The 25,377-nt window shown below is 37.3% G+C and overlaps 1 protein-coding gene across 5 annotated transcripts in view; it reads right to left on the bottom strand.

Moving 5' to 3' along the window:
* Positions 1-25,377, bottom strand: part of CACNA2D3 (calcium voltage-gated channel auxiliary subunit alpha2delta 3) — a 472,558-nt gene that overhangs the window by 266,257 nt on the left and 180,924 nt on the right. For all 5 annotated transcript variants that reach the window (XR_012765257.1, XM_075432892.1, XM_075432891.1 and 2 more), the window contains 4 exons: positions 23,998-24,160; positions 2,066-2,197; positions 626-686; positions 383-533 (listed from right to left, as the gene is read on the bottom strand). Coding sequence is in view for 4 of the 5 variants with exons in the window: in XM_075432892.1 (XP_075289007.1) it covers positions 383-533; positions 626-686; positions 2,066-2,197; positions 23,998-24,160 (507 nt within the window). In the remaining variant the exon portion in view is untranslated. The remainder of the gene's footprint in view (positions 1-382; positions 534-625; positions 687-2,065; positions 2,198-23,997; positions 24,161-25,377) is intronic.

Raw genomic sequence — 25,377 nt, forward strand, 5'->3', positions numbered from 1 at the left:
AATTCTTATATTAGCCATATTGCAATTTGCACTGTATTGCAGAAGCTGGGGGAATGGGGGTGTACGGGGACAGACCCCAAAGCTAAAAATTAAGGTAATGTAGAAAATTCAGGCAAACTTCAAAACAGATTACTATTCTATAAAATCCCAAACTCAAGACAATATGTTTAAGGGGTTTCAGATTGCAAGTCATAGAAAAACAGTTTGAAAACTCTATCACCTGAAGAAGCTTGCATTGGAAAATCACAGTACCTGTCCAGCTGGTTCAGATGTCATCTTGTATCCACCACCTCCCAGCAACACTTTTCAAGTGTATCGTGTGATGTAGAACATGACAGATAGCAACAAATAATGGGGGGGGGGGAAATCCTGAGACACTCACAGCAATTATATTGAAGAAGTCATCATCTCCAAGGGTATCCAAAATAGATGAAACTGTCTGTTTTGCAATAGTCAAGCGAAGCCCTTTCATACTGCCACTGACATCAACTAAAATTACCACATCTTTTGGAGAGGTTGCTGCCTGGATGTACCTAAGACAAAAGACAAAACAACTTGTTCTTGTAAATACCAAACTTTTCCTCCTTTCAGATTTCTTAAACACTGCTAGTCATCTATTGCCTACCATTTTCTATTTCTGCAGTCAAATGCAATGACTCCATTCTCATCAGGTTCCCATTTAATTCCTGTTAAAAAAAAAAAAAGAGAGATAAACAGATTAAACTAAATTTTCATAGTACCTGTTCAAAATTTATCTGTAGCATTGGGGCTCAGTAGCACTTAATGGAGTTTCATACTTTAATCTAACAGGCAATGGTGTTCTAACTGGAAATGCTAGAAAAACAGCTTAATAAAATAGGACCACCAGAAACAATATTTTTTCTCACTCCTTGCTAGCCTACTGTAAGGCTAAAACCTCTTTAAGGTTCATTATCCTACTGTCACTAAAGCACTGTTATACTTGGTCATTGGTGCTGGCAAGTGCAGCTTGCCAAGTCCCTTTCAAACCCTCAGGGCTTACTGCCCATGGCTGATCTCAACAGGTCCTGTTATAGTAACTGCTTCACTCACAGGTGATACACCTGAAGTTTTGCTCACAGGAGAGGTAATATCTCCCAGTTATGGGTCAAAAGAAGTATAATAAAACATCTCCATGCAAAAAAAAACCTGACAGGGCAAGCCCTCCTGTTTTTTACACTCATTTCCTAGCACAAAACAAGAAACAGCCTTTAAAATAAGGACTAACATTTTCTTCTACCCTTGAAGTATCATGGAGCTTGAGAACTGAACTATAATCTAAAACTAACACACATGTAGTAGCCATTACTTTCAGTCATTTTCAGACATACAGGCTTATAGTAAACCTCCTCATATTAAACTCAAGACTTCAGATTTCTAACAACATGGGTTGCTAAACCATGTCAGCTAAAGGAATAGTTCCCACTATGGGCCTGAACCAAAGTTACAGAAGCTGAGGATCAGTTTATTTAACTTTTTAGTTTATTTAATATGTAGTAAATTTGGTATGTGATCAAACATAGAACTTAATAGGCAACAATATACATTTTAAGCGACTTCTGTAGAAATAATACAAGTGATCTAACTGCATTTTATCACAATTGGTGTGAAAGTAAACTCTAAAACAAGTTTTTGAATTCTTTAAATATAAAGATATCAGGTTAAGTGGATAAATAAATTACAATTAAGTCTTACTGTACACATTGATAGAGCACATAATCTAAGTTCAGTACTAGGTGAAGGGTCTAATTCTTTCCACAGACTGTCTGAGAGTTATTTTTCGTGTGTGTGTATATGTATATCTGAAAAGGAATATTTATGAGTACATGAGTTATCTTGCAGGCTTCACCTCCAAATGAATATTGGTAGAAAAAAAACCTCAGAATGTTGAAAGTGTTGATTAGAAATATCTCTCTCTGAAAACTAGATCAAAAAAATCAAACCTGCAAGATTCTGTGAAAGTCATGATTTGTGACAATACTTGGTGGAAATTTGCAGCCATAGCATTCTTTATTGTATTTTAAGTAACAACTTGTATTCTTCTTACCCGGATATTGTCTGAAAAATCCTTTTGCACTTCCAAAGTACTGCCAGATGAGAGAAGGGTCACGATCAAAATTATCAACAAACACCTTATTTAAAGATTCTGACCAATAAACTCCATTTACAATGGCTGGATCTGGGGAAATAAAACAGAGAAAGGTGGTTTTATCTTAATAGAATCCCTTGAACTCTATCATCCTCAGGTTATTCAGTACCCAAAAATCTGGAGAATGCAAACTGTTGCAGAACACCTTTTGGTTTCATTTTTCAGATAAGTTAAAATTGCTCATTAGGCCATCCATCTGGAACTACTGTATTGCTTATTCCAGAGAACATAAATGAGTCAATCTAATAACAGATTATTTACTCAATTTACTTTCCCTAAATGCATGGAACGTCTCATAACAACACTTCATACATTTCGGTTTTTAATCTTCAACTTGGTAAGACCATTCTCACTGTATCTAAAAGTTTACGTGTGGGAACATAAAGTGAAATACATTTTATTTCACACTTTAATTACGATATATGATATACAAACACAAAATCTCATGACAAATAACACTAATTGTTATTTGGAAAATGTTGGACCCAGATATCACAACAATTACCTCATTATATTTTGTTCCCATAGAGAGAGAAACACAAAGCAAATCCTTGATGTTGAAAATGAACTATTTCTGTTTAAAACATACCCATTTATCAATTCCTAAAAACCCAGTCTGCCCAAGCATGTTTTTAAGCTGCAGATTTGGATCGATGGTGGGAAATCAGAAATAAATGAATATATCTTCAAAATTTCCTCAATTTCAATTGAGTGTGACCGTGAATTTTGAAAGATGAGAAACAATTAAGATACATCAATCTGTATGTGAAGTCAGCAGAATAGAAAGGAAAAAATGGAACTAAAATCACAGGCGTATTATTTCATTTGTAGAAGTGTGCATACATGAATACAAAGTAACATTTGCTCAAGCATTTGGAATAATGCTTCCATTAGCTTGCAAAATAATGTCACTGTACTGATTTCAGAAGACTGTTTAGAATGTGATTTTAATGGAGTGAAAAAAAGGTGAATTGTTATCTTTCCTCACATTCATCAAGAAAAACAGCAGAAAAGGTGTAATGTTTCAGATACCAATTTTTCAACCTTGCTTTCATCTAAATATTTAGGTTTACATAGATGGACTGCTGAAAAAACAAGGTCAACAAAACAGATGTTGTTTTTAAAACATGTCTAATACAGTTATTTGTTTCTCTAGAGGATGAAATACAAGTCTAAAATCTGTCCAGCTAGACACATATCAAACAGATGTCACTAGTCCAACAGTACTACTACTACTACCACCTAGCTGGCAAAATCTGCCCAGTTGTTTCCAAGTCCAGTAACAAGCTGCGATTAAGACATCACAAATTAATTGTCAAGCCTGCCTATCCTGGGATCTATCATCAGTTTGTAAAAAATATGCTCCTATTTCAGCACCCCAAAATATTGATCCTTTGTTCAACATTCAGACATTACGTGAGAAGTGAAGCATTAAAATGAGAATCCTATTCCCAGTCCACTGGAACTTCCCAGTACTAGTTTAAACATTGATATGCTGGTTCTGCTCCTATACACAGGTTCTGGTGAATTATCTGAATCACTAAAAAGTACAGTGGCATTATTGACTCAGCAGTACAGTATTGAGAAAAAGTGAAAAGTCTAATTCACCTTTGAAAAGAGCAACATAGTTCAGAGGGTTGGTTTTGCTCGGGTTTTGTTTGTCGGTTGTTTGTTTTTTTTTTTTTCCCTTGGAAGTGTTGCTAGAAAAGCCTGTTTAGAGGTAAAACAAGAAGCTTTTCCTCAAGTCTCTAGAGGACAAGCAGCTCTTCATATGCCCTTCAGTCATCAGGATTAGTGAAAAGCCAAGTGAATCAAATAGAATAATTCTATCTTTAGTTATATTTAAAATAAACTGTAGTATTCTTAGCAACTTACACTTGGATCTCATTCCAAGACTGGACACTGTACCTTGGTATTTTACATCACCAGTTCATCAGATGTCTTATATCCTGGATTCCTCAGAGGCTAATTTTTAATGCCCTTTGCTAATGAATCTGTGCTATAGGACCACTCATCTAAGCAGAACCTTCACTCTGCCTCCCAACCCAATGATAATTTCCTTTGAATTCTATATACACTCCAGCTCCATAAAGTCATGTACAACTTCAGTCATCCAGCTGTTAAGCTCCAAACTAAATGCAAACGCCTTCCAGTGACATTTGAAAAAATTATATAAATATATGAAAAAAATACATATATAACTTACTTTTTAAAAAATCCTATTGAAATATGTATGCCACCACAGTAGTGGATTACTTTTTTTAGCCTATCAATGAAGAACCACTTAAGATGTTTATATATTCGTACTGCAGATTGGAGAAGTCCACAGAAATACAATCAGGGAATTTTCCTTGAGTGTGATCTATTATGCTGGCTGTTCTTTCTACAATATACCAAGGTACATTTTATTCATCACCCATTTTAATAGAACAGCAAATAAGGTCACACTCAGTTTAATCCTTAGAATACAAAGAAAAGTGAAGTGGGGAAAAAAATGTAGCCACACTACAAAACTGCAGGCCTACAGCCTTCATGTAGAAATCGTGTGCCTTTACTGGCTACTGCATCTTCAGGCAGAATGATTTCAAACCTGAGCTCCTTGTTCTAAATTTGATAACGACTGTAGTGTGGACACATCTCTGTCCACATGCACCTTCCTAAGTACAATTGACTTCCTGACCACATATCCTTGTCAAAATTTTACAGTCTTATCTTCTAATAACCTATATGTTAAGCTTGTAATTCTGGGTAACTTCCAGTTATAGTAATTACACTAAATTTCTTAAATTTCCCCCACCACTTCACATTTAGATACAGTATTCTTAATTTTTTATAATACTGCTGAATGTCATCTGCATCCCCAAAACAGTTATATGTCAATAGTGGTAAATTAATGCTCATGAATATTCAGAAATTTGGGGATGAGAAAAAGAATAAAAGATAAAGCTTAATATAAACACAAAATCATTAACATGATATTATGAGGCTCGAAGACAGTAAGTGTAAACAGCTTCTGCCACAATTCTTGAAACTTAATTTCTGCTTTTGCTTTCAGGCAGTAACAGCTAAAATATAATTAAAATATTCCCTTTCCCTCACTTCCCTCACCTTTCAGACGGGCTGGCTTGCAATTATATGGGATTTTGCTCCACTGCTGTTTGTATACGTTACCTGTTTTTTACTGGTATTTAACATAAAACCAACCCCCAGCCAAAGAGGTACACTAACACAAACGTGAAGCATAATTGCCAAAGAACAGTACAAATACATGTAGCAATTAAGTTGCTGTCATAGATACTGCTGACCTGAAGAAATAGTTCTGAAGTCTCAATAAAGGCAAACAAGGTGTGCAGACTGAAAAATATGCAACACCATGCCAAAGGTTAGCACTGCAATGAAATGTATTTTAATTCACAGAATCCATAACAATATGTAGAGTAGAGTAAGTCTATGGAACAAAACTAATACATACATGATGCATTTTGCTTTCTAATTATTCCAGCAAGCTTTATAGAAAAAGAAAATAAGGGACATGACTGAGGAATTCAGTAACTATGAAGAAAATGCGGAATACTTCTCTTTCTTGCCATACTCTGCTCTATTAACAAGAAAAAAATGTCACCAATGATCTTTATCTTTTTCTCCTACTCTGTTACCTTTGTAATATAAACATTAATTTCTCCTGGAAAGCTGACAAAGATGCTGGCATCTAAAATGGTGTTCCTTCTTGTAAGGTCTGACCTCAAGGGCAGCCCCCATCATTGCAGAGCAGTACTGTCTTGCAATAAAGCAGTATGAGCACAGCCGACAGGACCAAGCACTGGAAAAGGAATGTAAAATCCAGCACGCTTTTGGCTCAAAGATAGCAACAATATTAGCTTAGCTTTGATGACACTGACAACATATTTAGTCTGGGCATATTTTAAAGAATAACAAAATCACGTACTTTGCTGGGACATACACCAACAATCTAATAATTATACTACTCAAAACTAATATGAATGCTTTTCAGGGTGGTCCAACATATTCAAGAGCTGGGGCCAGATGCCAATTTTGGCAACCGCCTTTGCTTTTTTCCCCTCTCTTTCCCTCCCTCTGCCTCCACTGGGTAATGTGGATGCATCAGCTCACAGACCAAAGCATCTGGCCATCTGTAGACACAAAAGGTGTTTGTCCATTTTGCTTCATGTGCTGAGAACCATACACCAATGTCAGAAATCACATTCCCTCCTCATAAGTGCATGGGGTTGTAATGACTTCAAGTGCATGACTGTATAGAGGCATAGTAGGTATTTAGTTGTTTTAGCTTCTAGCATTGCCCTAATAACATTCCCCTTCTTTGAAGTGGCAACAGAAGAATTGGAGTATGGCCAGATGTGTTTATTTTTATGCCGAGTTTCATGAGTGGAGTTTGGTTTGGGTTTTTTTGGGGGGGTTTGCTGGGGTTTTTTGTGAACAAGCTGGTCTGAGATTCAACTTTAGTTCATCTAAAAGCCAGAATTACAGCTGTGAACTCCTCACTAACACCATTCTGGGATAGAGATTCAGTTCTGACTCTGCAAAGAGCCTGCCACCTAATGAAGCAAATTGGTGTACCTTTGAGGTCACCCACTCAGCTACTGACCTGGTTTGACTCTGCTTACCAGATGTAACAGCTAAAAGCAAGCAGTACGTGGGCAGATCTGTGAATCAGCTAGAGCAAAGCTCCGGGAACAGGATATAAGCAGGATCTCTGAACACAGAATATTACCTTTTTCTAAATTAAAGGAAGAACTTGGAGCAAAAGTCAAAGGCTTCACTTACTGCCCATCCCATAAAGATTCTGCTTTAATAGAGCTGTCGTCACAGGAGCCAGGTACGTGGGGCAGTTACACCTCTCACTAACACAGTCTAACAAAATAGGACTGCCTACCCAGCAATTATGAAGAGGCCTTTAGCTGAGGAGAACTAAAGTCAAATTCCAGGTGTGACAGAGACAGGGCAACTAACATGAAAAACAAATGCTGGAAACAGTTTTCCAAGTAGGAAAGAGAAAACAAGGGCTCAGAACACAGGAATTAACCAAATTTAATGGAGACCCTATATGCACTGCAGTTTCATCAGAGAAGCAAAATTAGTCTTGAATACTGAAAAAAGAGGCAGTTCTGACATGGCAAGAAGAAAGTTCTGCACAGGCTGATGGAACAGTGACTATCAGCAACCAGCAAATCTAAACCTCTGCAAGTGGCGGGGCAGGAAAATGTATCGTGACAAACAATACAGGAAGCCAGTGGAACACATGCAAACTAGAGGAAAAGAAAGTAAATGTGACTGCTGCTAAATAAAGTCAACTGTGCTGTAAAATATTTAATACACAACATACCAAAACGGACAATTTTAGCAGAGCTGTTGTCAAAGTGATGTATGATAACGCAAAGGCACAGCCTTGGAAATAAAAGTCATCCTTATGGAAATCTCTCAAGGACAGGTCTGTTCACAAATCTTTACAAAAGCTGTTTAAAACACAAGACCATTCAAACCCGTAAAATAACATTTCATGATGAAAGTCTAATTCCTATTGCTCAGATATTCAGAGATACACGGAATTATAGAAACAGGCCAACTTAGTTACACGATACAGTGCAGGAAGGAATAACCAATAATGTATTGAACACGAGATGTTAAAGACCACCTAGTTTTACCAACACATCATGCCTGTTGCATACAACAAATACAGGCATAAGAACCTTTAGAGAGAAATGTTTTAGCATGTAAAATGCATTACAGTAATACTGGCCTATAATAAACTAAACCACATTGCTGGGACCACCAACATAGTATGAATGTTCAAGTATCAGATATGACAGCACAGTTCTCTATTAGCATGGCAAGTCACTGTCTCTCATCCTCTTAAATCCATGTTCCCTTACTGCTGTAGTGCTTTATAATCCTCATGTAGCACTTCTTCCTCGCACAAAAGACCAGTTGCGCAATTTGAGTAGAATGGAACTACTCAAACAAAAATAGCTGGAAAAAGCCTCATAGATATGAAAACGTTCAGCAGGTTCAAAACCTCTGAAACTAGTATTAAAACACACTGAAAACACTGAACAGACACACAAATACATCTTGGGATGAATATACTACAAAATCAGCTATGGATTCTTAAACACTATTTGCTTCTTCAGGAATGTGCCAAATAAAAGCTGCAAGAAAGACACCTAGATAAACAAAGTACAGTGTGAAAATGTCTTTGTAAGTTTTTAGCCAAACAATATTTTGAAACCGTTTATATTCTAGCCAAGCATACTAATACATGAACAGAAGAGCAAGACTTTTCTCCTCTTCACACAACACAGATCCAAGAAAAATCAAAGAAGGGTCTGTGTTATTTAGCAGGATGGAGAGACAAATTATTACTGTTTTCTAAAATAGCAGACAAAATGAATAAAATTCATCTTTGGATAAACTTCTATGATTCTTTGTCCAAATGTCAATCTTTTCCTTCCACACTAAACAAGAGCTAGAATTTTTACATTTGCCATACAACCATTTAATTAAATATTTTTTCATATTCAATCTTACAGATTTTCAGAAACCCAGAACTATTACGTTGATTACCACTAAGTTTACAGATTCAGAATGCCTTTCCAACAGAGTTCATGGAGAAAATAGTCTTGAAAAATCTTTAAATAATGCCAAATAAACTTAGAAACAAATAAAACTCTCTAATGCATTCCTAGCACATAAACTCAGTCCACTAAAAATAATCTTGTATCGAATAATGAGATTTTTTCATTAATATATTCCACATTAAAAGCTACCCCAAGTACCTTACTCTGTTATTTTAAGTCAATAACAGAACATATCCTGATTCCCCGATTGCTTTTTCTCATTAAAATAATGAAATAAACAGACATAAGAGTTAGCCCTTTAAAAGAGAACAAACCAATTACAATTAATTTCAGTAATTTTTTAAAGATATATTACTATGGGAAAAGGAGGAAACCATTTGTGCACCAGAGGCTAATGACAAACAAAAGCCTACAAGAAATTCTCAGACACAGATAGAAAGTGGATATAACTGCTCTCAAAGAATAATTAGGCATACAATACCAATAACATGTTTAGTGTATATCATATATATTTACACACACTTCCACACCCTGTATATGGCCGTAGACAATACATGTAATAGATGGTTTTGTTTGTTGTTGGTTTGCATTTTTTGATAGGCTCAAACCTTTCTTCGGGTTACACAGTGATTACACGAAAAAGGGAACAAAACACCAAGAAAACCTCGAAACCAATGTTTTTCCAAACTCAAAACGCAGAGAATAAAGGTAAGAAGGAGGACACCTTGTATGTTTAAAGTGACTGAATTTCTTTGCACTTGGTTCAAGACAAAGGCAACTCCTTTTGTGATAGGACAATGATGCCCTAACTGACGTTCCTTAAACCTGCTTGGGTGGAATTTATTCCTATTGGTGATAAAGGAAAAAGACTCATGAACCTTTTCACAGACACAAACATTAAATAAATAATGCCTGGCTTTGGGCACTAACTTCTGGTCCAGGTAGGAAACCGATTCACAAGGCAACAAAAAAACACTTCAGTCTCACGAAAAGGAAGAATTATGTTTATAAATTTTTATTTTGAGAAGGTAAAATTCAAGCTTTCCTTAAATTTAAAAGAATATGTCTAAATGATAATTCATACCATACCCTTTTTATCCTACAATATAACATATATTTCATGTAACCACTTTTCACTGTTTCATTCCATATAGAATCACAGAATGGTAGGGTTTGGAAGGGACCTCTGTGGGTCATCTAGTCCAACTCTCCTGCCGAAGCTGGGTCACCTACAGCAGGCTGCACAGGACCTTGTACAGGTGGGTCTTGAATATCTCCAGAGAAGGAGACTCCACAGCCTCCCTGGGCAGCCTGTTCCAGTGCTCCGTCACCCTCAGAGGGAAGAAGTTCTTCCTCATGTTCAGACGGAACTTCCTCTGCTTCAGTTTGTGCCCAATGCCCCTTGTCCTGTCGCTGGGCACCACTGAAAAGAGTCTGGCCCCATCCTCCTGACACCCACCCTTCAGATATTTATAAGCATTTATTAGGTCCCCTTGCAGCCTTCTCTTCTTCAGGCTGAATAAGCCCAGCTCCCTCAGCCTCTCCTCATAGAAGAGATGCTCCTGTCCCAGGTACTGACCTTTCAAACACGCAACATGTTACCAACACATCTTTAAAAGCCAAATGCAGCTGGATGAGGCAACACTAATCAAGCGAGTCCAACATGTTTAACTGTCTCCTTACTTGTTCTGCAGTTGTGCCTGTCTGGGGACAGATCCCATAATTTCAGTGCTGACATGCCTAAAGTTTCTTTTCATTCAGTCATGCTAATTGTGAACAGGTGAGAACAGAACTTGCTCCACCCTTAAAGGATGTTTGGATAAAGCAGGTAACCCCCACAATAATAAAAAAAGAAGCTGAAATAACTTTTCGGACTTCTATTCAGGGAAGAACCCCAAACACAACATGCCTCCAAATCAGAGATGTTGAGAGTATGGACAGTAAAAGTGCTTGGGTTAAAACTAAAAGTTAAAAAGTCTCAGTTAACTGTAGATTAAAATGTACTCTCTTCAAGTTTAGTAAGCTTGCTTCGATTCAAAGAGATTCATTGCCTTGCGTCTTATTCGTATTCTCAGTGTAGTGATACGTTTGCTTTTGTGCTTCATTTATTTCATGCTTGAAAATTTTATCTTGGTAGTCCACATTTATCCCCTACAGTTCAAAGGGTTCATGTGCCATTTCTCTCCTTGGCCATTCCAGTATAAGATCCCTCAAAGTAAAACAGGCGAGTGACGATAAAATCCAGTGTGAACATACAAACCTGAGACATTTCCTAGAGAGGCAGTCAGTGGGAACCAATGGGAACGTATGCTCGTGGAACTTTAGGCAACAGCCCTTCCTGCATTCACACTGAGCCCACTTACACACACACCCAGGTAGGTGCAGTGCAGGACCATACTGAAATACCAGTTCCAGAGCTGAATTAGCACAGCAGCAAGCATGAGATAATGAGGAGCCTTATAGCAGGATTCATTACCTGCGACTCCACATTCTGCAGGAGGCTTTTAACACTCTCAGTTGAGGTTCAGTGTGTACTGTGGATAGGCTTTATACATTCCTATATGGGCTACCTAGTACGAAAGCCCAAATGGACAGGAATAATAGCATTAAATAGCTGCTGCTTCCAACCCTTCACAATGGGAGCTAAAATGGTGGCTCCACAGCTTCTGATCAGTCATCAGAGAAGTGAATACTCATTAGAGACTATAACAGAGAAAAAGGAAAGATAAATAGGAGATAGAGTAATTTTATACCATTATAGACCAATGGGAAATTATTGTCACTTTCCTGCCCCGGAAGCAACAATAAATAGGGGAGGCACCATGACTCCCAGAGGTGTCTCAGGTCAAAAAGCCTCAATATTATACCTGAGATAGTGTGCATTAACAAACCTTCACTGGCTCACATCTGCCAAAAGGCAAAGCCCAACCCCAAGTAACTAAGCAACAGCTGCTGAATATGGCATGGTAGAGAGTAGGGCTTTTTAGACGAAAAACTTAATGTTACCACGTAGCCTGCATCTGACATCTAGTTGCCATGGTGATGTGGATCTATTAGAAACATACAGATTAGATCCACAGCCAGAGACAGACAGACTAGGATAAAAGAAAGATAAAGCACAGTACACATTTTGCGTGGTGATGCCAACATTTGCATCTTCTAACAGGCTTCCTGTTAGAGAGTCAAAAAAAGAAAAAAAAAGTATCTGTGAAGCTAAAGCCCTTTGCAAGAACAAAGCAGCAGCCTGAGTAGACTCTGGGAATCGGATCTGAGGCAGAATCTGAGCAAAACCAGACGGAACAAGTGGAGAGGTCTGTGCATCTTTGTCCAATAACCAGTAAGAGTTAAAACAAAGAAATATGAGAAAATAGGAAATTTTCTGCAACCTTGACTAAATCAGTTACACTATGAAAGTTCCTTCTAAATTAAACAATGACCAAAGTTAGGAAGACAGTGCAAATACTGTGCTAGAGATCTTAAAATGTGAAGACAAACAATTCAGGGGAAGGATTTCAAAAGATAAATATAGTGGTCCAGGACAATATGGGGCCATGACTATCTAAATAACAACTCCAGGATGTTGAATTTTCAGAAGCATAGTCCATAAAAAACATGTACGACAGTGACAGACAAGATTTCTTGATTTCACACCTTGCAGGAAAAGGGTTTTACATATCTGCTAGGAGCAGATTATAATCTTTCTGCATCGCCTGAAAAATGATTATTTTTGGTTCTAATATTCTAGAAAATAGGTAATCTCAATTTTAACAACCACTTGGAAGGCACTGATAGGAAAGTATGACTGAACAATATTCATAGCTCTTTTTAAGTATCAATTCGAAAAAAAACCTCACTTCATCAAAAAATGGTTGTGGTCCATCAGGTTTCAATATCTTTTGGGGAAGGCTCTATTACATGCAGCAGATTTTTTCCTACGCAAGCAAATCTTTTTATTAGAGTCTGCATTTATTGACTTGTAGTGTATAAACTCATCTTTTAACATGCAGTGAAAATCATGCAATGGAAATGCCATTTGATACAGGTGATACTCTTTACCAGTCTCTAAACTGTTCAAGCAAAACTTAAAGATAATTTGTAAAGTCTTAAGCCAATGATCTACTTTTGCAATGTTTCCAGCATTCAGTAAGTAAACATGGTAAGCGGAAAAGCACCTGATGCTTTTGTTACTGAAGACACTGAGCTCGGAATTATTCAAAGCTGTACTGCATTCATACTAAGTGATTTCTTAAAGTATTAGTGATCATGAAGACAGAAATATAGGAAGGAAAGAAACAACTGCAAGAAGAGAAAGAAAACATCCTGTGATAAGACAAGGGGTAACGGTTTTAAACCAAAAGAGGGTAGATTCAGACTGGATATAAGGAAGAATTTTTTTATAATGAGGGTGGTGGAACACTGGCACAGGTTGCCCAGAGAGGTGGTAGATGCCCCATGCCTGGAAACATTCAAGGTCAGGTTGGATGGGGCTCTGAGCAACTTGGTGTAGTTGTAGTTGTCTCTGCTCATTGCAGGGAGGATTTGGACTTAGATGACCTTTGAAGTCCCTTTCAACCCAAACCATTCTATGACCTACAAGACAGAAAATAATACGAGAGCACACAATCAATTGCCAACTTTCCATTGTAGTAGTAACGATAACACCACCACCACCACAAAGCTTTTAAACAAAGGTTTAAGTCACATGATAAAATTCTATACTTTCATCAGCCAATAAATGATAGCTGATGAGACAGAGGCACAAAAGACTGTACAGGTGCTACAGATAATTGTGTCACAAGCAAAGCTATAAGAGAAAGAGATAAAGCCTATTGCTGCAGAAGAGTATTGTAAGCTTGTAAAAAAAGACCAGATCAAATATACTGAGTCATTGAAGAATGGTAAATATGGGCTCTCCGCATGGAAAGCAATTGAATTGTGAAAGTTATGAGCAGTAATAAAAATTGAATTTAAATCCATAGGAAAATATAAGAAATTTACAGTCATCTTGTCTCTGAAATGAGTGTCCAAATATGAATGAAAGTCCAAATATACTTCAAGACTTGTAAGATACTTTTTAATCACTTCTTTTGTAAATAAATATTTATTCAGAGCAACTACTGTTACAGAGTCAAAATGGTTGCTAGTACTTGAATGTATTTCAAATCCAATGGCGTGGAATTAGTCTCAGCGTGGTATTAATTTAAGGACAAATTAACATAAAAAATTATTAATGAAGACTTAACTTTTTACATATTATTGAACTTTTAATTGTATTTTACAACCATGAACCATTTTTTTAAAATGCTGATGACAGCTTGAGACTCTCAGCAACACATTGTACGCCTTATGTTTGTTAGTTGAGTTGACACAAACCATATCTCCTGTTGACAGAAATGCTTGAAAATATTCATGGACTTCAGCATCTGTCACAGAAAAACTCTGCAATTATGGAAAGCACTGATAAAATCTGTTCCTCTACTTCAAGAACACCAGAACAGCAGCTATGCCACAGCAGAAGGATGGAAGACAGTCAGACAGACTTCTCTCAGTTTAAATTTATATTATTGCTTTTATTTTTCAAAGCAGCAGATTAACTCCTGGACCATATAACACTGATCATCAAATTTTATTTTCTGTCTTGGTTCTTCTCCTCTGTCAGTAAAGACATAGCAACATCTTGCTCTAAGACTATTACTTAGTTATCTATATCTGGATAGATATCTGACAATCTGAAATTCAATGTCATAGGTTTTTTTCTCTTTTTTTTTTTTTTTTACCACCTCAAACAAAAAGTATGTGGAGAAACTAATTTTTCATCAACCCATGCCCACACTATTCACCAGTTTCCTTAAAAATTATCTTCCCTGTAACACACCTATACTTCCTAATTTAACAGAGAACCATGCCTGATGATGTAAAAATGCAAAAGTAATCTACTAAGGCACCTGTCAATTTATGATAGCAAAGATTTTATAAGCCAACCACCCTCTGGGCTGCTGCTCGGTTTTTGCCAAAGACCAGCCAATCTGATAATAAGGAAAAATCCTTCCTAGTACCAAAACAGCAGCTAGCAGACTGCACGTGCCACAGTCTAATGTAAGGGTTAGGAAAGAGGGAACTGTTATTAAGGAGATATTTTTAAAAGTCAATTATTATTATTTGATTTAAACCATGTTGATTTAAATCATGTTGTTCACCTGTTCCCCTCTCAAATACGTTAGAGCAGGGAAAGAAAACTCAGTCAATTACAGCATTCACAAAAACAGGACTGTGATCCCAAAATGTATGTCGAGATCATGTGGCAGTACTATGAACTATAACTCGCTTGATACAACAATCGATGGGAAAATTCAGTCTTTTATACTGGTAGACATTAATGAAATGTCAGACAAAGTTGGAGGAAAATGCTAAGAGAAATGCATTAGGTATAAATAATGTCAACTTTAAAAAAACATTAATCAACATTAAAAATAAGCATAAGCACTGTGCTAAAAGTTCATGTATCTTCCTTAATTTAAAACATACTTAATATAAGGAAAAAGTTGAAACGTGGTTCAATAGTATAAGCCCCATTCTCCATTATAAATGAATGCTGGAGAGTAACTTTCCAGACCCAACACTTTTGAGGACATTTTATGCTTTGACATATCATTATTAAAATCAGCAATTGATTCTATCATATTTTCTTCTCCCTGCACAGAGCATATTTCGTCTCTGAAGCAGACTCCACCACCTCTTAGATGGGGCAGTTATTGATAATTTATATCAAGTTTCTAAAAAAGGAAAATGCATTTGAGTAACCGTCTGCAAGTGACCAGGCACCTGGATTTTAGTTCAGCTTGAGCAACAAGTATGAAAGCAGGAAGGTGCTTCAAAGTGCCTTCCTGAATCAGAAAGCCATTTATGGAAGACCGTTATTATTGTACATTTTACCGTATGTAGTCATGTTAATATGCTCCTTTTGTGCACTATCCACTACATCTTGCTTTTCCACATACCAATCAACATTTCACCTTGGCACTTCAAAGACAGTAACCAATTCTTTTCACGGGGTCTAAGAATTCTTCCAAGCTAAGAGCAGACATTTACCTCTTTAAACTAATTTGAACATGCATCACTGTAAATCAAGTTAGGAAGAAAAACTTCCAAAACTGAGTCTGTTCAGAACAAGCCTATTCATTTGTACCAGCATGATGCTTCTGCTTGTGTGCACCTAGAATGACTGGCATTTAAGTATTTATGCTATAGCCACACCAGGACTTTACTAGATGTAAAGTGCAAAAAGCCAAAGCTAAAAGATGTAATGTCAGTTCCACAGAACTTTGAAGCATAGGTTTCAACCTCCCCACACAGAGTACAGTAGTTCAGCAAGCATTAAATTTTAGGACCATGAAAATCAATGGAACATAACTGTTTGTGGGGAAGTGGCACGCACTTGGTACTGTGCTGAAGAACACCACACTGCTGAGCCAGGTCTAAGACTTTCCAATATTCACAGAGTTTAAAGTGAGAAGCTGTGCCTCAGGCTACACAATGGAATCCCACTGGAAGCAAAGTATGAGAAAACAAGCAAGTTCTAAAACACTGGCCTACAAAAATATCATGTTTCTCAAAAGCTGTATGTCATATGCTGTACAAAGGGACAACAGTGCAGAGCTTCAATCTAGCTGTCTCTGGATGGGAAGCTAAACAGAGAGATTAACTTTGTGCTGCACCTTAATAAATTAAAAATCTTCCAATACAGAACCTGATAACTTAGTTGCAGAACCATGATGACAAAACTATCTTGCATCCATAATATTTCCATGCAATACACCAGTGAATCGTGCATAAATGTCAACATCCTTTGGGGTAAGAACAGACTGCACAACTCTCCACCATGTAGCATAGATGTGCCTATATGTATTTTCCTCTGACATTAACTAGTGATGAAAAAAAATACATTTAAAATTAAGAGCATTTAGAATTTGGAAATCTATTGTTCATTTGGCACTAAGTTTGGACTCTTTCCTTCATAACTTTTAACAAACACAAAAACCTCAATGGATAACAAAGTCTTGCAAAGCTGCAGAACACATTTAATTCCACTGTCAGCTGTGTTAATAGGATGAAGGTTTATCCTCTAGGAACTATTCCTCAATTATAAAACTCAGCAAGTAATACAAGTTTATATATACAGTAAACTAGAAATGACAACAAAGGAAAAAACTCCCACTAGATTAAATTAACTTATGTAAGCCTACTTCCTTTCTACTACCAAGAGAAATTATTTTTCTTTTTTAGACAAAATCAGGCATGTTGCTCAAGCTGCATCTGATCCGATCCCAGTAAAGAGATTATCCTCTTTCCCCAGTCTACCTCTGTTAGCACGTCTTCCTCCTCCACTGTCTCTCAGAGACTATTGTCTAGAGCTGGTAAACAAACTCACATGCCTTCACTTCCACCCTAGTTCTGTCAAGAACGATTCTATTTTCAAACGCTCTGCTAGGAAAAATGCTGATCTGAGTCCTTCTACCAAACCAGTTTCAGGAAGAGTTTACAGAACAGCTTATGACAGCTGGCTGGAATGGGACAGTAATACCTGGCAAGCACAACTGGTAGAGAGCAGTAATTTCTTATCTCCCCCCATAACCTGCAGCTGACATCATACATCCAGTCGTGCCTTGAGACACTTTACAACTTCTGTACAGGTAATTCATCTCCAAAAAAAGGTATGGAAAGCTTTGTCATAATCATAAGCACAAAGGAGATCAAGCAAGAACCAGCTCATACAGAAAATGGAGATCTAAGTTCAGGATTGCAAATAGGGGAAAGTATTTTTCAGTAAGTGGGGAAAAAAACATAATGAGAAAAGGAATACAATGTGCAGTTGTTAAAGTGTTAGTACAGGATTAAATGGGAACAAATGAAACAGTCGGTGCATCAGTACTTGATAAAGGAGAATTTAGTGCCAGATAAATTAGTCAGTAAATTATGTTAGTTAGCGAATTAGTCTAGGTCTTTTTAACAATTAAGAAAACTAGAAAAATGAGAAAGTAAAATTTTCAAAATACAAAGCCCACAATTTTGAGGATCTAGGGCAAAAACAGAGAGGTACAATAGAAAGATAGCTTAAAAAGCAAGGAGAAGTGGTTGTGTCTAGAAATTTCTGAAGTATTGAAAAGAACAGAACCTGGGCTTTTCCCCTTCATATAAACTACAAATGTAAAGTTTACCTTATCGTATAAACAAAGACTGACTGCAAAAGCTCAAAAACCGGAGTTGTTTTCAGTTGATATTGAGATAATGTATTTATCAACATCCTCTTGAATTTCCTAGATTTTATGCAATGCTAACATAAGCAGATGAGATCCTGCTGTGTGTCACTTCTGGTACTGTACTATGCTATACTTCACTTTTCAACAGGTCCCATATTTTAGAACTGTCTGACTGTATGACACCATGACACATTCACCCTCACCCCAGCTTTGGTTTTCATCCACTCCGAAATCCACATTTAGCAAGTATTCACAAGCCTTTTCTAAGAACTTGAAAAAATGCCGAGTGTAAACTCAATAGCAGAAAACATGTCATTACTGTCCACAACTATAGGTAAATATGAGGTGACACAGACTTCGAAAAATCAAACTGGAATAGGTTTTTCATCTCAGATACAGCACGGACTTTCGACAAAGAACATAGGATTTACGACGTTAGGACTACCTACATTCACATAATAACAAAAGGTAAATTTTTCTTTTCTATGTTGTCAATATCTGCAAGATCAGCTTTGAGTGTTCTGAGCCCTTCTTTTATCATCTCCTGGTGTACATAAATCCATTCTAGAATCCTACTTCTTCCCAGTGGCAATCCTACTGCCAGAAACCATGCTCTCCATGGATGATGGCCAGAAAGCTTAGCCCACATTCCAACTGCCTACTTTGTAATTATATGTCACATTCCTAGGTTGTTCTAAATATACTACTAGCACCTCAGAAAGTAATAAAGCAAATGTTGAAACTATGTAAACTTTAAAACATTAATCATTTCTCATTATTATTATACTCTTCCACAATAGCTGTTTAAAATATACCAACAGAGATGCAGAAAAGTATATCTGAGTATCTTTGGGTGATATACCTATGGAAGTATATATGCAAGATATGTCTGAGACATGTCCCAAATGACATTCTAAAATAATAGGAGAGATATAAAACAAATAACAGATACGAAAACTCACTTTGGTGCCGACATATAAGCCATATAAATAACTTTATTAAAAAACCAACAGCCACTGAATTAGACAGTGACTTACACACACTTGTTCTCATATCTGGACTTCTGCCTTGGTACTGCATTGTCCAAACTGGATTCAGATTGATTCTGTACTTTCCAGAACTAAACTTTCCTTTTAATATGAAAGAAGTAACCTTCTTCGTCCCTTCCTTTTTCCTTATGAATATCCCTATATGATTAATTCACTAAGAATCCTCTTCCCTGTTTTCTGTCAGAAATCTGTACACAACAGATAATTACCAGTTACCAGATTTCTGGATGGAAGAAAGAGCTACTGCTTGCTAAGACAGTTCACACAGAATGTTCGGGGTTGGAAGGGACCTTTGTGGGTCATCTAGTCCAACCCCCCTGCCGAAGCTGGGTCACCTACAGCAGGCTGCACAGGACCTTGTCCAGGCGGGTCTTGAATATCTCCAGAGAAGGAGACTCCACAGCCTCCCTGGGCAGCCTGTTCCAGTGCTCCGTCACCCTCAGAGGGAAGAAGTTCTTCCTCATGTTCAGATGGAACTTCCTCTGCTTCAGTTTGTGCCCATTGCCCCTTGTCCTGTCGCTGGGCACCACTGAAAAGAGTCTGGCCCCATCCTCCTGACACCCACCCTTCAGATATTTATAAACATTTATTAGGTCCCCTCGCAGCCTTCTCTTCTTCAGGCTGAACAAGCCCAGCTCCCTCAGCCTCTCCTCGCAGGAGAGATGCTCCAGTCCCCTCACCATCCTCGTAGCCCTCCGCTGCGCTCTCTCCAGTAGCTCCTCATCTTTCTTGAAGTGGGGACACCAGAACTGGACACAGTACTCCAGATGAGGCCTCAGCCCAGAACTGGACACAGTACTCCAGATGAGGCCTCAGCCTCAGGGCAGTGTAGAGGGGAAGGAGAACCTCCCTCGACCTGCTGGCCACACTCTTCTTGATGCACCCCAGGATCCCATTGGCTTTCTTGGCAGCCAGGGCACACTGCTGGCTCATGGTTAACCTGTCATCCACTAGGACACCCAGGTCCCTCTCCACAGAGCTGCTCTCCAGCAGGTCCGCCCCAAGCCTGTACTGGTGCATGGGGTTGTTCCTCCCCAGGTGCAGGAACCTGCACTTGCCCTTGTTGAACCTCATCAGGTTCCTCTCTGCCCAACTTTCCAGCCTCTCCAGGTCACGCTGAATGGCAGCACAGCCTTCTGGTCTATCTACCACACCTCCCAGTTTGGTGTCATCAGCAAACTTGCTGAGGGTACACTCTAACTCTTCATCCAGGTCATTGATGAAGAAGTTGAACAAGTTATCACAGAACTTCTTATTTAATCTTAATTAATTATTCATTGTTTAAAAAGACACTGCGTTGCAAATTCTATGGCTATAAGCAATGAATACACTTTGTGCTTAAAGAGAGGAAACAGCATGCACAGATTTAGAATCTCAACATGTGCTTAAATATTTCAAAAGCAAAACATTATCATAAGCAGTCATTTTCAGGAAAAACAAAGGAGGCCAATTCCATCAGAACGTTCTGCAGTTTAAATGGGCCACCAGCCTGTGAAACAGCCTACAGCTGAGCGAGGTCTCTCTGTATTGACAGACAGATAAGCACACTTATCTGTAAAGCACAATCATGCCACTTCTTTCTTTTTTTTCTGAATTCCTTCAGTGTATGAATATTATAGGAATGTCGAAGTAGTGTTTTCTGAGTCCCATAGGCTTTATATTCCAAAGATCAGTAATTTCTATTTTTAACATTAATTGATGTGATCTGTAAGATATGGAAAAACTGGGGGACGGGGGTGTGCAGAAGAGGGGAATGAAAAGTATAACAGCACATCATAAACCAGAGCAGCTCTTTATATTTTACAATGATGAGCAAAAGTATTGTAAATGCAAAACTGTGATTCTTTATTAAATTTACTAATTTACTTTTCCTTCCACATTTATAGTAGGTACGTGCAATCTGCACTTAAAGATGGGACTAGAGTTACATGTATGCTTACAGATCAGGTTGGCAGCCTTTTTTATTGGCTCATTTTCCTTTTCAAAATGTTTCACGTTAAATCTTAACGTCATAGTTTTGATATTTATAGTATTTCAGCTTTCTTTATCTCACCATAAATGTGATGAAATTTGCTTTTGCTGTTTATTTTCAGACTCTGAACTTGATGGTTTCCTTAGAACAGGAATTTTTTAGTCCTGTTGTTACCATCAACATTTTTTAAGCTTTTCTACATAGGGGCTGAAAGAGCCAGAAGATACATAAAGAACAGCAATGTACTTGCATCCCATGATTTTTAAGCCAGTCTCATTTAGAGCCTAGTTAGGGACTGAACACTCACTCTAGCAGTTCTACAGCTGGGAGGGATCACTATGACCATGCAAGCTGACCAGCCCAAAAGTTTCTCCCAGTCTTAAGCCTAGACTTTATATTATGTGAAAAACAAACAAAAAATAATCTGTTCTTGATTAAGGGCTTAGGGGGATGGACATGGGATGACACCCTTCTAACAGACCACTAACTATCCTCATTTACAAAGAAATAAACAAAAACACAACTGCCACAAACAACACCCCATGCCTTAACTGAGCCCATGTTTGTGCAATTTGCAAAATAATGGAACCTCATTTCAGCCATTGGAGATCATAGAGCCAGGCAAGCAGATCATAGAGCCTGGTATTAGTAATTACACTAGAGATCAACTAATTAATTCCTTAATCATCTCTTGAATAAGCTAAATGGACTGAACTCCTGGAGTCTTTCAGTCCAAGGCACATTTTCCAACCCTTTGATGAGTCTTGTGACTCTCCCCTGAGTTCATTGCAAATTATCAGTATCTCTAGAACTAAAAAACTCAAAATGAAGGAAAAACATTAGAATTGGCTTATGAATAAGAAGTTCATTTTTCTATGTTGATTTGAGAGTCCTGTGTTTAAATATTCAACGATCACTCTTCTCTGTTTTCAACTGTGAGTTTGGGCTGTGGTTTTGCCTAGTAATTCAATAAAATAAAACATAACCTGGAAATGAACAACAGGCATTTTCTAGAGAAATGGTGTTGTGCAGACACTTGGTTGTAAACCTATCAATATCTACTGCCTGCACCCTCAGGCTAGGATTTAATTAACTTTTCATGCCTCTGCATTACACAACTGAAGAAATGGGCAACGAAAAATAATAAGTATACAGGCCTCTTCTTGGTAAGAGTAACATTTCCAGACATTGTCAGTCTCCAAGCTGAGACTATCACGTCCACGTGTAAGGAAAATGTCAACAGCAAACCAGAGTTCAGCAGTTGGAATACATTTAAATGACAAAAAAAAAAATGTTTTTCTGCAGCTGCAGAAAGTGTTGATTTTGCCTGGTTTGAATTAGACAGAGTGGAAACAGGAATCATCACAGAGCTCTATCTTCCCCATCTCTACAGGCAGTCCCTGCATTAGAGGACAAAACAAGACGCAACAAGCCCTTTGACTTTGGCCTTTAACTGTAATTAATCAGCATATAAAAATGTACTCTATACATAGCAGTACTACATATCATGTAACTGAAGGTCCTTTAGTTTTACTGCTCTCACTCACCAACTACTCCAGTTAGTTTGCTTGTCCAGAAATACATAATTGCCTGATCTCTCTATGCCTTTGCAACTAATACTGGTTTTTTTCCATTTTTTGCTCCCTTAGCAATTCTGGAATTTATAGACATACTCAGTTAAAATTAGCCCTTGCACCAAAAAAAAAAAAAAAAAAAAAAAAAATAAAAAAAAGTTTAGTAGCTTTAGAAGCTTCAAGAATTTCCCAAATCTTTTCAAAATACCTGCTATTAATCATTTCACGACCTTTCAAATACTCTCTAGGGGGCTTTGTTATTTTGTAATTCCTAATTTAAGACATTACTGTACAATTCTTGGCTTCTCAAGATTCTCAAGTCTGAATCATAACTTTGAAGAGAAGCTGACATATCAATTGCTTCGCTCACCAGCCCAACGTATCCAAATTAATTCTCCTTCCATTTGTGATTACACAATATCCTTGCATGAATTACCACAATTGCTAGCCTGGAATCTATTACAAGGAAAGTACTTAATGTATTTTTGGGTGTCTTTTACTATAGTTAAAACAAGGAAGAGGAACCAGATAATGAGATTAGGCAGTTCTCTGCAGACCAATGACAAACACACTGTAGACATTGTTCGGAAACTTAGGCGCTTTCCTTCTTAATTCTTCTTTTATTACTAGCTTGAGAAGAATAAACAGATGGGTGCTGCATAAGCACAGTAAAATCACAAAATTCTGCTGTCTGATCAAAGGGATGTGGCAAGAGGAAAATGAGTAAGCATGTACCTGAGTTCAGGTTGGTCTGATAACTGGGAATGCACAGTCCATTGCTCCTAATATCCAACGTAGTTATTTGTGTGTGCTATCCAGCACCTATGACAGATACTCCGGGGAGTAGAAATTTTAACATAGTTTATTCCTCCTAAAAATTATCTGAAAACTCACAGCAGCTGTGTGTAAGGTCATATAAAGCTAGAGTCATTCCCAGCAGCTTGAGAGCATAAATCTAACAAAATATTCGTCTCCCAACTATCCTGTATCTTTCAAAGACACTTCCCACTCTCAGCAAAGACAGAACCTAACTTGTAAATGACAATGTAAGGTCTGTTCAACTGATTTAAGAGATTCCAGAAAATAATTCATAAGACTAAACATATTCTGCCATATTCTGTGACAGAATTCATGCAAGTCTAATATTCAAATCATTGTCCATACTAAATTGCTAAAAGCTTTGCAACAGAACAAAAGATATAACAAAACTGTCATACTTTAAACATTCTTCTGCTGAAATTTCAGTTCAATTGCAAACTGGAAAACACACATAATATATAGTTAATCAAGAGCTTCATTCTGAAAGCAAGGAAGTTGCTATGTTTGGCCAGCAGAATGATGAAATAAAATAGCTGTTTTCTTACCCTTATTGTACATATTAGTTGGTACTTGGACATCACTCAGACTGATGTTCACAGGCAAGTTATTGAAATGGTCATTTGGCACTAGAATGAACTCCTTCCCCAGCTCCAGATAGTTTCCTTCTTCATCTCGCTCATTTATGAGCACAGCATTGAAGTATTCATACTGCAACAGAAACCCACATTCAGTATTCAGAATTCACATTCATCTTAAGAATATAGGGTTTGAGTATCTTAACATACCTATCAATCCATTGATTAACACTGACATGTATCTCCATCAGAATAGAAGATATTTTTATCATCTCTCAGATGCCCTCTATACTCCTAATACAGGTACATTTCTGAAATCAGATTTACCAATACATCTCAAGAAAACCCCGTATCACCTGAGATCTCTGACTGCCCTGAAAATGTAAAGGGCAGCCCCACAAACACCCTGACCATAAAAAATGTATGCACTATTTTTAACACAAAGCTCTCTAGATTTAAATAATTCCCTGCATATTTAATGATGATATCTCTGTTTAGCTTATTTTCATCAGTTCAAGAACTGCTGTCAGTGCCGAACTTCAGCCTTGACAAACTAAAAGTGTTTCACTTCACAAGAACATTAACTAAAGCTGTTGTTGCTTACACCATGTGTACTGACTGACATTTCCTAAAGGAAAATATTTTCTTTATGCTGAATTTTACAAATGCACATCATAGTAGGCTTTGTAAAATAATGCTTGCTTTAAAATGGACATATAAACTAAATAGTGACTTATTTTGAACATGAAATTATTGTCTGCCTGTTACAGATTCCTGAAGAGTATTTGGCCTATTTTGTACAGAAATATAACCAGATAAGCAAAAGCAATTTAGATAAAATTATTGATTTCTTTACAACCCAGTTTAACCAGAAATTCTATCAAGCTTTGAAGGCAACAAACAGTGAAGACAACTTTTTAACCTCTTAAATAACCTTAACCCTTAGGTAACAGTTTGTAATCTGTTTCTTAATTGAAAGAGACCAAACGTTGGAGTCTTTGAAGAATCTCACGAATTTAAATATGAATCTCTGCCCTAACTATCCATTTGTGAGTAAACCATTATAAATAATATTTAGACATAAATCTATGCATTCACAGATCATGCAACCTGTACAAAGATAAACATACGACATCAATTACTAAGCTAAAACAGACTAGCAAGCACAAAAACTTAAACGGCTTTTCCACAAGCACTCTTTCTCAGTGTGATATGCAACTCATTCTACTAAAAAAGAATTAGTTAAAATCCTACAGTCTATACACTTCCATTAAAAGGCTTGACAATTTAACCAGTATCTTAAATGGAGGCTTACTTGGAAAATAGCTTTCCACATCTTGCTCTCTTAGC

Source organism: Opisthocomus hoazin, chromosome 11 (assembly GCF_030867145.1).
Source record: "Opisthocomus hoazin isolate bOpiHoa1 chromosome 11, bOpiHoa1.hap1, whole genome shotgun sequence".
NCBI classification, from domain to species: Eukaryota; Metazoa; Chordata; class Aves; order Opisthocomiformes; family Opisthocomidae; genus Opisthocomus; species Opisthocomus hoazin.